Consider the following 15,536-nt stretch of genomic DNA (forward strand, 5'->3'; position numbering starts at 1 on the left):
ATACTCACCAGTAGTTCCCCTTCGGCTTTCACCAAATACTGTCTTTTGTCTGGTAGTTCTGCAGTTACCGCTGGAGAAAAGTGAGTCTCCTTCCTCAGAAACTGGGTACTGCTTTGGAACTGCTCACTGGAATGTGGGAAAGAGGACAGTGAGATGTTGAAAGTGTGAACCAGACCTCATGACATGGGTGAAAAAGAGAGGCAGGTGTTGTACATTGTAAGGATACTGTTTACAGCCGGAAGTGTCTTGGCTGCAGTAGTACATGTGTCTCTACTATATCATACGCACATGGACATAGTCAAAGAACTCTGTTTTTGTGGAGAACGATTTTTCATGGAAGCACCCTGAAAAAGAGAAAGTACTAGAGCCTCTAAAGCTCACTGTGGTTGAAATAGCGTTGTAGTCTGTCTTAATAGCCTATGAATATGACATGCATGCTGACCATACCTCTCTCTAAAAAAATGAATGTTTCTGTGTCTAAATATTTCTCTTGACAAAGCAAAATAGTAATCTGAACGTCTCAGAGGGCCTGTTAGTAACTTCTGGTCTAGCTGAGACAGAATGCATGGATTTTTCTGAGCCATTGTTTTTCTTCACTGAATTTCATGGGTTTAATCTTTGAATCATTAATCTTCTCCACATTGCTGCAATATTTTTGAGGGTTGCATTTCACTCTCAGACCTAAGATTCAGAGGCCTATCTTAGCCTGGGGAGACCTAAGGATTGCCTCTCCTGTAAATCGTTCCACTGTTGGATGTGATGCAATTGAGAGGTCGAGCTTCACTGCTGAAATCTTGCATTGAGGACCTTTTCTGAGCACAGGAAAAGCAGCTACCTACTCAAGGAACCAAATACATCATCATTGGCTTAAACCTTTGTGTCCCTGAAGTCTCCCGTTCTGAATCTGTCTAGAGGTAAATCAGCTAAGCAGTATCTTCAAAGATTTCTTACCTGCTCTGCCTGAACGCTGCTAGTTGAGATTTCAGAGGCATGCATTGTGTGATTCTGACCCTGTAGCTGATGGGGAGTGCTTCTCAGCACTAAGTCCATCCTTGGCTCTGATCCACCTGTCTAGCCACCACTTTGCAGTTGGGCTGCATCAGCCATGGTATCATGTGCCCTGGCATGGTCAGCTGCAAGCCACTTGCCACTCATTTGGATTGGATGAATCACTCAGATTGGATTTTTTGCCCCTGCCTCCATCTCCACTACTTTTTTTGCTGGGAATGGTGAGGGCTGGCATCAAGACGCAGTAGTAGAGTGCATCTACACATCTGTAGTTCCGTGTGCTTCCCATGTATTTTGCCTTTCCAGCGTCATTTCCTCAGTGCTGAGAGGTGAGGTCCCTTTCGATGCCAGCGTCTCTTTATACACATCCAGTCTACTTCAAGACAGCAATGCGTCTCTTGGGGAAAATAAGTGATGTCAGCATTAGACAGCTTTTTTTTTTAAGTTGTCAGATGTTGTGTTTCTATTCTTTGGATCAGACCTTTCTGCACTCCCTCCCCATTATCCCGATGAGTGCTAGTTAAGGAACCTTCATTATAGTTAAGATTCTTCACCTATCACTTCTCATCAATAGCAAGCAGCCAGTGTACCTGTCTAACACTCAGGTCTTCCAGGGACCTTGGTCTGTGGTCTTTCATCTTCCTGGACCAAGGAGGATTTGTGGCTTTGAAGCCTTGGAGGGTTATAGGTTGTTTCAGGACCTGTAGTAAGGGACGACAAAAGCCCTACTTTTTCCTATGCTTGCTTTCCACAGGAAATCCATGGACTTTCTGAAACTTCTCGTCTTTTTCTACTTCTTCTTACTACTTCTTCCTTTTAGCCCTTAAGGCTTTGTTCTCCCCAGCATCCTTATTTGTTGGAATTTATTGTAATTGAGTCTCCTTAGACAAAAATTATGATCCTTTCTGCTAACTGCTGTGCTCGAAGATACATGGGCAAATGACTAGGACCTGACCTGAGATTTAACTGACTGAGCAGACCATAAAAAACAACTGGATGTGAGAAATTTCTGAACATAACAAAAAACATGGTGAAAAGCTGACAAAAGTTTCAGATAGTGCCATGAGGAATGGGTGGATTTCATAGATGTTAAGGGTGAGAGATGACTGAGCTTCACAGATCATTGGAGGAGGGAGCTATTGGGAACCTTTTTGGGAGTGGAATATTGCAAGGCCAACAGAACTTAGGTGGCTGCGTGATGCTGGGATGACCTAGCTAATGATACCAGAAATAGCAGATTTGGGTACAGATGTAGGTCAACTGGGACCAATGGGGAGAAATTTATTTTGGTAGATTATTTGGGAGGAATCAAGGTGGATGCATGCGAAAAAGGAGAGAAGGGGTGATAAAAGGCACCATTTGCACAAATGAAGCTTCTGGTCAATGCACTTCTCTGACAGAGCCCTGTGCACCTGATGACAACTGTCTATCCTGTCCTAGTTAAGACTAAGATTTAATTTCTTTCATTGTAATCTCATTCTCTCTATTTTGTGTGTGAGAGGTCTAAGTGCCAGCAACTGGAGAGTTGGCTGCAGATCATGGGAGCACATAGTCTCTATGCTAGCAACTGGAGAGACCAGACGGACTTACTATACTGTAGGCCAGCAGCTGGAGAATGGGATCACAAGTTATAGGGGCCCCTTAGTCTGGGTGCCAGCACCTGGAGAGACCTGTGTGTGTGTGTGTGCGCAATTCCCTTATTAATTTCAGTCCTGTGTGTGCCTGTGTATGTCTGGGTAATTTGCTAATGAACTTGCTTCAAACCTGGACTGACTGGCTAGTAGGAGGAAATCTGTCTCTGGAAATATCCAAGGTTTCAGGCAGTGACTGTGTAAGGGGTCTGCCCAGGTATGGATATTAGACAAAGTCTATGCTAATATTTGAGATCCATGTGTTGTGCATGTGTATCTAGACTGTATGCGTGTGTGTGTGTGTCTTCACTAGTGAACTTCAATACTGATGAGCTGGAGAGGAGGAAGAGGACTCAGCTATTGGTATTCCTGTTTATGTGAATCTTGTTGTTCAGTTGGCTCTGTGTTAGTCTGAGTGTCTGGTCATGTTATTGTCATATATGTATCGTATGTCTTGTCTCTCTGAAATATGTGTTCAGTCTTGCTACTGGCTGGACCTGCATGTTGATCCAGCAGCCATTATATCTATGGAAGTGGAACAGTAGGAACCTTCGGGGTTTTAGAGTTCAACAGATTTTGCTTTGGTAGACTAGGAAGGAGGAATCGTGTGATTCCCCGAGTCAGAGAACTTGCTGAATTCAGCAGCTCCCTTAACACACTCGTCTTCTCTTCAGGTTGGAGTTGTTGTTTTGTATTTTTATTGCCCCATTATTCTCTTACCTCCTCCATAACTCTCTCTTCTTCTCCCTGATCCACTATCTCTTTATTCATTTATAGACCAATCATATTCTCTTTCCGTTCTCAGATCTCCTTCTATTTGACTTCTGATGTTAATATTTTCTCTTACTGTCCTGTTCTTCTAAGGATTTATCTGTTTGAACTGTAGTTTGCATTCCAATCATTCTCCCTCACGGTTTCTTTATAGTCTGAAAAACAGCAGTGAACTGTATTAATTTTTGTGCAGTGTTAAGTTTCAGTTGGGATGGTGTATGTAAGTATTTCTATTCCTTTGTTTATTTTATCACTGAGATTTGGAATCTTGTGATAAAACTGTTTCCCAAATGTGGAATTTAAAAAAAAAAAAAAAAAGAAAATGTATACTACCTGAGACAGAGAACTTCCAAAACATAAAGTTGGCTTTGAAGTATTTGAACAGGTTCATAAGCTGCTTATGAGGATCCATGTAATACTAAATGACATAAAGAAGTATACAGAAGAAATTAGAGGAAGAAGTCTACAGACTAGTGCCCTTTTGGTAATTTTCTCTGGAGTCTTCCCAGTACCATGTGCAGGGCTTGGCAAAAGGACAGAACCTAACCACTGGTCTGAAAAAGTGATGGCGGGGACAAGTTCGGAGCACAAGATTTGGATGATGTGTTTTCTGGAAGGGAATTCGAGAGATATCTCCCCATTTTTAAGTCAAGGATAGAACAGCAACAGCTTTCAACTTGGCATGAGCATTTCTCTTGCTCCGGTTCAAAATGTTGCTGTCAAAGAACCACTCTCTGAAAGCAATTACGCTTGCTAATGAAGTTACAATAGTCCAGTTTCCTTGTAGGAGCCACAAAAGCTAATAAATTCACTACAGTAGTGCTTAATATCAAAAAACGAAGCTGGAGTAAAACACTTGCCTGTTATTTAAAGATTTCTTATAGTGGAGAAGTGCAAATACATGAAGCCATTGGGATATATTTGACTTGTTTTTTCAGGTTTTGACGAGTTAACTTGTTATTGTGGTGAATCCGTGATTTACCCCCCTGTCCCCTGTGGCACTCAGCCACCAGAGTGTAAAAAAACATGCACCAGGCCACATGACTGTGATCATCCAGGTAAGTCAGGCCATTCAGTTTTGCTTGCGTTTTTTGGTTTGGTTTGTTTTTTTAAATTAAAATGTAGAAAAGTCTACATAGGTCTGTTTGAAAATATATTTGCTTTTTTATTAGACCTTTTTTCAGTAGTTGTGAATATTTCCAAAAGTCTACAGTCAAAAGCCAACCAACTAAAACTTGCCATGGATACTAGTAGTGGTACTTCCAACTGGTAAAAGTATTCGATTTTTTTCTGATCATTATTAGTAGTCACACCACCTTAAATGTTATATTCCAAAGATTAAGTGCTCTATTGAAACAGTAGGATAGTCTAGTGAACAGTTAGTTTCTAAGTTCCTTGGAATTACATTGGCTGATCGCAAAAAATATAGCACAGGTCAAACAGATATGCCTTCTGACAAATTCTGTCTGATAGTATAGTCCTGCTCAGAAGTTACAAAGTTCTCTGCTGGTTTATTTAGAAAATATGGAAGAATATTCCCCTAAAAACTTGCCATCATAATTTTTAAAGAGTACGTTAAAGAACAGATTATCCTTGCATGAAGCATCATACTTCCCATAAATCGTGTAGTTCTGAAATGCAAACTCAAGTCTTTACTGTCTCCTTTAATGCATCTGACTGAAGTATGCTAATAAAAGTGTGCTGGCTTTTCTTTTTCTGTGACTGCAGTGTACCATTCGTGTCACAGTGAGGAGAAATGTCCACCCTGTACCTATCTCACTCAGAAGTGGTGTATGGGCAAGCATGAAGTAAGTGTGGTCACTTAATGTTTTTGAATACTAAATAATGTTCTAACACTGTAGGCTTAGATTTTTGTGGCCTCTTTGGAATGGAATATGTTACTGGAGTTTGAGTTTAACATGATTAAATTAGAAAAGTGCATCTTTTATGCCATACAGATTCAGACCAACTGCTATTGGACTACGATATAAAGAAAAACTCAGTCTTTGCCCTAAGATATTTTAGCATTACGATTCTTGCGTGGACAGTGCCAAATGAAGGTGTGAACAGTAAAAGTACTTTGAGATTTGCATTTATAATTTTTTCATTTGTAGTTGTAATCTTTTTTCTCCCTTCTTCCAGCTGCGAAGTAATATTCCTTGTCATCTCACTGACATTTCCTGCGGACTTCGCTGCAATCAAATGTTAAAATGTGGAATGCACAAATGTAAAAGAATCTGTCATAAAGGAGAATGTCTTATAGATGAAGAGTGTAAACAGCCATGTATTATTCCGAGGCTATATTGTAATCATCCCTGTATGGCTCCGTGTCATCCCTCTTCACCCTGCCCGACAACATCCTGCTGTGCAAAGGTTAGATACCCAAAGAAAATTCACTGCGAATTCACAGGCGAATTGTATGGTTTAACTATCAGCCGATAACAGTTGTGATGAAAAATGACATGTTTGTATTTTGATAGCATGACATTTTTTCCATAAACTTAAAACATTGGATTTTTTTATAAAAACTATGCAGCACTTTTCATTAGCCATTATTCCACTAAAATGGGACTTTTAAAAGGAATAAATTTACCTCCTTCACACCCCTCCATGGCCATAAAAAGACAAAAGTTTAAAAAAGCTGCTCTCTTGTGTGATACAACAGGTTGATCTTCAGTGTGAATGTGGAAGAAGAAAGGAGAGTATGATTTGCTCAGAAGCATCTAATACATATCAAAGGTTTGTACTGTAATAATTCTTTTAATTCCTTGCTGGACTTCTTTGTGGTTTGATTAAATTTCAGGCTTGACTAAATACATTTAATTCACAAGCTTTTTCACACTGTTTTTTTGTACTTTGTATGGTTTCCCTGAGCTTTTGTACCAGCTATGCTGTGCAAGAACGCATTTCTCTTTTCACTGTTGTTAGTCTAACTGTGGTGGTGTGTCAAAACTTGACTCTCCCATCTGTGGGACTCTGCTGTGCCCACGTAGAGCAATTAGATACAGACTAAATGGGCAGGTCCAGATTCAGGCTCCTGAATGTGGTGATTACATATAGCAGTCCATGTGTGAGTTGCTATCTAAGTTTCCCTTGATGTGTGATGGAACCTAGTCAATACAGATGACGGAAGCTAAAGAGTGATTTAAAGACATTTTGAAATAGCTAAATTTAGGCAGGAGAGCTTTGGCATCTAAATCTTGGTTCTTAACATGCAAACTGAGTCTTACCCAACTCCATATATTGCGATAGATTTGTCTCCGGATCCTACTTCTAAACTTCTCTTTCTGTCTTACGAGAGAGGGCAAGAAAGGACAAGGAAAAGAAGGGCTTTGGAACTTTTGAAATGAAAATAGCAAAGTGGTAAAAATGATAAAAAAAAAAATATCTTACTCCAAGGCTGTGATTGAGAGGGAGTCAAAAAATTAATCTAGACAGTTGATATGCAACCAGAGTTCTGCTCTGCATCCCAGTTGATAGGAGACCACAGTCACAGGTTCTTCCTGTCTTTCAAAGAAAGCTTCCTAAAGATTGTTTTATTTGGAACTGCTCTTTGAGGGCCTGATAATAGCCCAGCTTAGGGTATGGTGCTTTGTTCCTACTGAACACTGCCCAGATTCGAATTCTGACAGAAGATGGCTTAGCATGTAGGTAATAGGTGCTTAATAGTACCTAATAAAAACGAGGAGAAAAATGTGCTAATGAGAAATAGTTAAGAACAATTGTAGGCAATACTAAGTTGAATGCAAGGTAGACCTACGGGAGTGGTGATCATTTTTTCTCTTTTAGGAAAAAAAGAGCTTTTTTTGTTAAGATCTGTCTCACTATGAATACAGATCAAAAGACTGACTCAACTTTGAAATACCAGTTTAAATTGACGCTTGCTTGTCATTAATGATAAGCTGGGAAGATAATGTAATTACAAGTCCAAATTTTGAAAGCTGTTGTTACTCCACTGTTTCTATAGCCCAGGCACTGCAGAAGTATTCATACAACGAAAATGGTTCTTTGAAGTCAGTGAGAGTCCTTGCAGGTATAAGCTGAACACATGTGTTATTTATTTATCTAATCAGAGCCCAAGACAAGAGGAAGGGGAAGAAACAAGCAGTTTAAAGCAAGTGTTTGTATCTGTTCATTCAAATGTGTTCCTATATGTGTTTACAAGTTACTCTTGGCCCATGTGATATTAACAAAAGCAGCATTTAATGCCAGATAAGTTTGTATGATAACTCCAAATGTTCAGGTTGCTGAAAGATTAAAATATTCTGATTTTGTGGGAGTTAGCTTTGGCTTTTTTCTCACCATCTGCACACTTGGGGAGAAAGAAAAAAAAAAAAAAACCAACACAGCAAAGTAACTCTTGTAGTACTACTGTGGAAAGGTCAGCAAGTTAATGGGGTATCCAAGTTTTCTCAAAAACGTTACAGGAGTGATGAAACAGCTTTGAGCTTCGTCAGTGAATGTCAGTGAGAGAACGCCCAAGGGAACAGGAAAGGGAATGTGCTGCTGTATCTGTATACATGATACAAATGATGATGTCATATCATCTAATGGCCCATTACCTAGACTTTGTCACCACCTGATAAATATGGTGCCTTTCAGTGCTTTTTGGTTTTATGTAATACGATTATCCTCCTTCCTGATAGATTATTAGTTCTTTGAATATGGTGCAAAACATGTAGATATCTTTTTATCTGACTTTCGCAGGATTTTGTTTGAGAACGGTGTGGGTTATTTCACCAAAAACTCGCTGTATGTTTTAGTTACAGAAATTTTAGCAAGCAAATCAGACTGGTAAGGCTTGTTATTGAAGGGAATAATGAATCTTTATAAAGAAAATGGTAACAGTCTCAGTAGGCATTTTGCTCTTTCCTTATAGCTTGTATCATCCATATTTTCTAAGCAAATTTCTAAGTACTTTACAAGTTCACTTTACAGGTTTTAGTTGCACACAGTTAAGGAAGAATCACATAAAAGTTAAAAAGGCATTTAAAGCTATACGGTCAGCTGTAGTTTGAATATTAAGCAGGTGAGAGGAAAGAGTATTCACATTGCCTAGTTTAGACTTGCTTAGAGTTGGTGCTCTGAAAAATTCCCTGAAGAAGCATGTCCATTTGTTAGTCGTGCTCGTGCTTGCTTAAGAGAGATGACAGAGAGTAACCTCTTAATTTATGGAGCTAGATTAGACTCCTAAAACTAGGTCATGAGGAACTAGAGTCCCATTCTGTAATCTGATGAGGAAATGGTCAGTCTATCTTATTTCTTCCATCTGTAGGTTTAAATCTGCAGCTTTATACACCTTTTCAAAGGTTTATGTGTTGCCTCAAATGAAATCTAACACTCTTCTTTTTCAGAATAGCTGCTATATCTATAGCCACTAAGTTAACAGATCTACAGCTTGGGGATTCAGTGGAAATCAGTAGGCTTATTACGAAAAAAGAAATGAAGCAGGCCAGGTAAGGAGATACATGTAGGAACCTATTTGAAACCCTTGTGTGTACCTGAAACATAAGCGTTGTGAAAGATACATAATATTGTGAGCAAAATCCCAGCTAAATTAGGAAGACTTTAAATAGCCTGACTCTACTGTAACAATACTGCTAAAAGAGTATTGTGCAGTTTCTTAGCAGCTCATGTTTTTGCTGTCATATAGAAAGTTCTCTATGGTTGACTGGTTTGTTGTTATGATTACGTATGGAACAATATAATTGTGGTTTCAGAGTTTTTTTCTACCCAGCAAACTCTGTAGAGTCCTCTGGATTTTTTCAGATTTCTAGACAGTATAACTTTTTGCTATTATCTTCTATTTCAGCATCAAGCATTCCTTCCTGGATGATTAATAGGGCATATTTTCTTCTAGTCATCATCTTACTATTTATAATATTCTTCTATTACCCTTTTTAGATTTCTTACATTTGTATCTCAGTTTGATTGGCACTTCTGTGTTCTCATACTGGCTGGCACTGCAAATCTGCTTTTAAGTCACAAAAACACTTAATTCATAAGATGGGCGATTTTCTATTCCTCAGAATTGGAATACCTTGTCTTTTTACTTTCGGTATCATTTCTTTAAGGAATTGTCAAGTTTCTCCAACGTCCTTCTGTCAGAAACTTGACTTCCTGAAGTCTTTGCCCTTGAAGTCCCTAATTTCTGGTTTTAGTTGATTTTCTGTTACCACCTCTCCTCTCTTAATTGTGAATTGGGTTATTTCAGAGCCAGTCTGTTATGTGTGTTAAAACCTAATATTCCTTTATATTGTGTAAAGTCAAAATAGTGAAATTTCCCATACAGTTGCTGCGTGACCTCCTGTATCAAAAGCTAATACCAGCATACTTCAAGAACATTTGCTTGTCATTCTGTTCTGTTTATTTGTTTAATGTCTATGAAATTGGAGCACGTTATTACCAAGTCCTTTTGGATAATTTTCCACGCTGAAATCATTTTAACTCTGAATGTCTGGGGAAGATGAACTAACACCAGAAATGATGCATGGGAGCACCTGCTCATCCCAGTTTCCAGCTTCGTTCTAGTTGGGCCAGTGTCATACTTCAGAAGAAAGTGGGGGGCAAAACCAAGGTGAAGTAGGGAGAGCCATACTGATTCCTGCGTGCAACTTTAAAGAGCGTGGCATGATATAAGAAAGACAAATAGGAAACAGTAGTTGAGTCTTTTTCTAGCCTACCCTCTCTGTTTCAAATAATTGAATACTCAAAAATGTACAATATAAGCATTAATTTTTGTCTCTAGAATTACTTTAGAATAATCTCTGCTTTACCCAGTTTGAGCCTCAACTACTTTGTTCCTATTTGTATCACAGTGCCAACCAGATACAAATATACTCAATGATATGAAGCCAACTTCAGCTCCTCCAAAAAAAGTCACTGTTTAAAGAAGACAACCATTTGGCCATGCTAGAACTTGGGGGGGATGATGGAGGTGTGGGATGGCAGAAGAATGGGGGATGACTTTTTCAGCTGCTGAAGCTGCAAGTCTGTCATAACAGCTGTATACTTGCCAGAAGAGCAAATAAGACACTGGTGTTTCTGTTGGTGTCCCAGCCTTTGCAATGTGTAATGTAAATTGTGTTGTAGTCACAGCTGCACATCTTTCTGTGTGGGCAGACTTATACTGCCCTTTCCTTGAATAGTTGAAATTACCAGAGATGACTCTTCTTTGTGCAAATCTTTCCTAATATGATATCTGAGCTGTGGCAGGTAGCCTTTATCCAAGGACAGTCAGAGGAAGTATTCTCCCTTCCTCACTCTTTTCATCTACCAAATACCAGGGTGGGGAGGGGGGAAGAGATGGTGGCACATAAAATATTTATTCTTAAATTTCTAGTTTATTGTCAAACCTCCAGTGTGTTCAAAGTAACTTGTAAATGAACGAAGCAGATCTGTAATAGCAGAATTTTTTATGCAAACTGTGCAGAGATTTCCTTTCTTTGTTTCTCTCTCTGGTCCTGTCTGTAGACATTTCATACTTTAGTTTGGTTTCTTTATTAGGGTTTGGGTGGGTTTTGTGACAAATTTGGTCAGTCCTAGAGTAGCTTCTCTAAATTGACTACGTTCCTCTTTTAGAGGAGGAGAAAATGATTCTTCAAGCAAATAACTTTAAACAGTACCAGGCTGATCTTAGAGTACCAGTATGTTAGCTTTCTTCTGCCTCCTTCAGGAAAACCACCAGAAGTTCTGGATCCTATAGCTGTGTGTCTCCAAACATAATACGTGTCACTGAATGAATCAGTTTCCCCTGTAGAAATTACTTGTTTGAAATCAAGGAGCTATTATCAACAGAATCAATTCACTTATGCAATCTAAGGGGCAGAAGTTTGTAACCGCCACTGTGAAATTCTGGAGAGCTCTTGATCCTTCTCTGACATGTTAATCCCCTAAAATTGTAAAATACCTTTCAAAGATGAGACATAAAACTGAAATTCGTAACTCTACTGACATTAGAAGTTATGGGCTCAGTTGAAATACTGATTTTTATTTTTTTTATGGTGCATCATAATCTTCCATATGCATCGCTGACTTTCGTGTTTTCCCTGGCTGATAATTTTTTTTGGATGCGTAGGAGTAAGTGACCGTGTCACATCCTCCTTTACTAATGTCCCATCCTTCCTAGCATCCCTTCAATGCTGGTATCAACTGCATTTTTTTGTTCTCAAATGATCTAATTTACCAATATAATAAAATCTAATTCAGAAGCTGTTTTTCTCAGCTTCTAGATGGCTTTGGTAATTGCTGCTTCTGTTCAAGACCTGGAAAAGGGCTTGTGTGCTCAGAGATCTTTTGATTTTTGTTTGTTTTAGCTGTTTTATCTGATGTAATACAATAAACTATTCTCACACACCCTTCTTAATTCTTTAGGCTGTGATAATGATACGACACCAACAAAGCTGCAGTTTGAAAAGTATGAGTAGCAGCAGTGATTCTAATTGTATTTTTCTTTCATAATTCAGGTTGCAATGTGACGAAGAATGCTTAGCTCTTCAGAGGAACAGGTGGGCAATGAACTTGCTTTTTTTCAGAAGTAGTCCAGGTTCAGAAAGTTAATGCTATGTGGAAAAAAATTCTATCCTGCATGACTTAGAGAACTGATAAATGTGGAGAAGATGGTTCCTGTGTTATAGGGATCCATATTGAGTGATCTGATACCTTACTAGAGTATTACAGTGAAAAGTCCTAAATGAGGAGTTTCAAATGTACAGACTGTATCTTTTGCGAGCTATTTTTCTTTACTCTTCAGTGACATGTTTGAGCGGCTGGGGGGATTGGTGTGTTTTGGTTTTGTTTGGTTGTGGTTTTGTTATGTTTTGGTTTTTTCCTTCCTACCCTCAAATTTAGGCGTCTTGCTGAGGCTCTTGAAATAGATGATAATTCAGATCCTTTTAACATCCGTTCTTCTGGACCAAAGTACAGTGACCTTTTAAAAGAAGATGCGAGGTATGTGTTCTAATGATGACAGGTCTTATAGGTAAACAGTGTTGAGAGCAAGATGGGAAATGCAGAATAGTTCTGTTTACTCTTGTAAAAATGCCTGTGTTTACTCTTCTCTCTTTGGCAGTAGGTGATAATTGAGGCAAAGGAGGTGATGTGCACTTCTCCAGACCTCCAAAATGAGAACCTGAAAAGTAAAAAGTGCCTGACAGGTTTCTTTATTCTGTAACAGGACCAGATTTAGAATGGGAACATCATTTTCCACCATTCTTCTCACTACGAATCAGTACCTGTACTTTGCACATCTCCACTGCTTTCATACACAACCAACCCCAATCTCGGTGCTCCTTGTAAACTTTTCAAGACAAAGACAAAAGCGATAGTTAAGTAATGAAATACGCTCCCATAGCCTGACGTTATTTCCCTTCACCAGTCTTTTTTTTTTTTTTTGCCTTTCTGCCTTTATTTTAAAAATAAAGAAATGGGATTAATAAAGCACTTGATTGATGCAGAGCTAAGCCTATGCCAGTGCTGATGGCAAAGAGGGCTGCTAGACTGTAAATGAGGCAACAGAAAGTCCGGGTAATATCAAAAGCATCACACTAAAACACTACGTAACCTGGAATGACAGGGAGAGATCAGACACGTTTTTAAAAAGATGCTTAAATGCTAAGTGTCATTTGAGAAGTTTTTACTCGTGTGTGTGTGTGTGTTTGTAGGCATGACATTAGTTTTTACCACCTCTACGTTTTTAGAACAGCTGAATCTGTTTTGCTCTTGCTTCACTATCCTAATGATATGTAAATTTCATATTTTTGTGAGGATGCTTTCTACTTAAATCCTTTATTTAATTTGCTGATGTGTTGAGACAAAGGAAAATTTTACATAAATAGCCACACAGAATTTAAGAGTAAATCACCTCTTGCTTTACTTCCAACTGATTAGCCTACTGCAAGATACGAGCTGAATGTTTTCATTGTGGAGGTACTGATTATTAGTATTTGCACTGAAAAGTGGTATTTTAAGGGCTGTTCTCTTAAGTGTATATAGTATATGTTTTGTTCTACCTCTTTCAGAAAACAAAGCACGCATTTTCACTTTCTTACTGTGTTGAATATCTTGTGTTGCATGTGTATTTCCCTCTCTTTTTTTTGGAGTACAGTCCAATCTCACCTTCCTGTCAGCCATTCTCTACCTGTAGTGCAGTGTCTATCTTTCATGAACAGAACTGACCAGAATCATCCACTGTATTCCAGATGGTCTAACAGATACTTGAAAAGTAGCCTTAATGCTTCCACACTTCTCTATGAAAATATCTCTTCTGAGTCATTCTGTGATTTGACTTGCATTTCCTTTGTAGCCACTTTATATGGGTAACTCACGATAAACTAACACACCCAGGCTATTCTTATTCACAGCTTAAAGTAAAAGATTTTTTTAGTCCTCAAGTCAATGACTTCATACATAGAATTACTGGATTGCATTTATCTAGTCCACAAGATAAATGAGTTTCTCCCTGTATTGACACATCTGTCTTTACATCAGCAGCAATCTGCAATTTGTAAAGCTATGGCTTTATGAACTTACTTCCTTGAGTGCTCTTGATGATCTTTTATCTCAGCAGTCTTGCAAAAGATCTGAGTTTCCCTCATAATGGCAGGATCTACAAAGTGTATCTATTGCAGTATTTTTTGCAGGTAGCTCAGCGTTCTGTATACGTTTTGACAGATGCATTTATTCTTGCTTGAGCAGGTTAATCCAGTAACGCAAGAGTTCAGGGCTTGTGGTTTTCTGCAGAACGTAAGTTATACATCTATGTATGGGATCTCAGAATGATGAGAAATACGACAGCCACCTTCCTGTGCGTTCAGGGTCACTGCCTCAGCTGCCAAAACCATGGGTAGAATGCTGTGATATTATCTTGTTTAGGCAATCCATTGATCTGTGAAGCTCATACATTGTCAAGGGCTGAAAAAAATGCACATCTACAAATGAGAAAACTTGAGAAAGCTGTGAGAAAACTCCTGATTTTGAGCTGTAATCTTTAATTACAGAACCCTAAAGCTCCGAGATGCAGTACAACTCCAGGTAACAGGGAGAAGATGAGTAAGTGGAAGCGTGCCAAGATAATGTCTCCTCTGTAGGAGAGTGATGGGAGAAGGAAGCACCACAAATAGCATGGTAATGCTGCTGCCTGCTGATCTTGCTAATGTGTTTGTCAAAATCTGACAAGGAGTCAGAAGAAAAGTCTCTACACCATACAGCTTTACATGAGGAGATACCCTGCTGCCAAGGGGAGTCTGTCTTCTAGCATGGAGATGACTGTACCAGAAGAACCAAGCGCAGATCAGGGGATACAGATCAACTGGGTGGACACTTCAGCACTGACCTTTCTAAGAGGCTCCAGAAATAGACACGGAGAGCGAGCAAATGCTCAAGTTGGCCTGTTGACCTGAAGTTGGAGGGTAGACTGACACAAGTATCAATGCCCAGTTAGACAAGAATGGTGCTAAGGCTGCTATTTGATGAATTAAGACTACAGGAGAAGGAGAGAATAACATCTGGAATATCTGGCTACACGGAGCTACACAGAAGAGAATTTCCTTACTTTGTCACTGGCTGTGCAAGACCCCACAGCAGCTGTATGGACCAGGGAAGTCTTGGATCAAATGTCTAGAGAGACATAGAGGGAGATGGGTCCTTTGTAGGCATCTTCTTAGCCAGTCTTCCCAAGAGTTAACCCTCCACATGCTGTTGTAGACAGTGAAGGCAGAGCCAAGCACTCCGGTGTGTGATCTGGCAACAGGAGCAGTGCACAGGTTTAAGGGTAGGAGACCTTTGTAGCTTTCTTAAACAAGAACTGAAGCCTGAAGGAAGAGGCAGTGACGGCAGCTTCTCAAGCACACGACTGGCAAACTGCAAGCCTGGAATGTCAGTCACTTAAAGGCAAAATCTTGCACTGGCAAGTGTTGAAAGGATAAGGAGGTTTTTGGCAAAGGCAGCAAAATCTGGGGGAAGCAAAAAATATACAGCAAGAACTACAGTGAAAAACCAAGCAATGAGGAACATTCTTATTAAGTAGTGTGGTTGAGAGGAACTGAAATGGCAGTAGGCCTGCTCCTGCTTACGTGCAATGGAAGGAGGTGAGGAGAAGCCTAATGTACACCATTTATAGACAACGCC

General features: G+C 39.3%; 1 protein-coding gene across 1 annotated transcript in view; it reads left to right on the forward strand.

Annotated features, from left to right (window-relative positions):
* Window positions 1–15,536, forward strand: part of NFX1 (nuclear transcription factor, X-box binding 1) — a 70,839-nt gene that overhangs the window by 36,599 nt on the left and 18,704 nt on the right. The window contains exons 14-20 of the mRNA XM_059818436.1: window positions 4,349–4,468; window positions 5,139–5,218; window positions 5,553–5,783; window positions 6,076–6,149; window positions 8,765–8,866; window positions 11,876–11,917; window positions 12,261–12,359. Coding sequence (XP_059674419.1) covers window positions 4,349–4,468; window positions 5,139–5,218; window positions 5,553–5,783; window positions 6,076–6,149; window positions 8,765–8,866; window positions 11,876–11,917; window positions 12,261–12,359 — 748 coding nt within the window. The remainder of the gene's footprint in view (window positions 1–4,348; window positions 4,469–5,138; window positions 5,219–5,552; window positions 5,784–6,075; window positions 6,150–8,764; window positions 8,867–11,875; window positions 11,918–12,260; window positions 12,360–15,536) is intronic.

This window comes from Gavia stellata, chromosome 6 (assembly GCF_030936135.1).
Source record: "Gavia stellata isolate bGavSte3 chromosome 6, bGavSte3.hap2, whole genome shotgun sequence".
Lineage (NCBI taxonomy): Eukaryota > Metazoa > Chordata > Aves > Gaviiformes > Gaviidae > Gavia > Gavia stellata.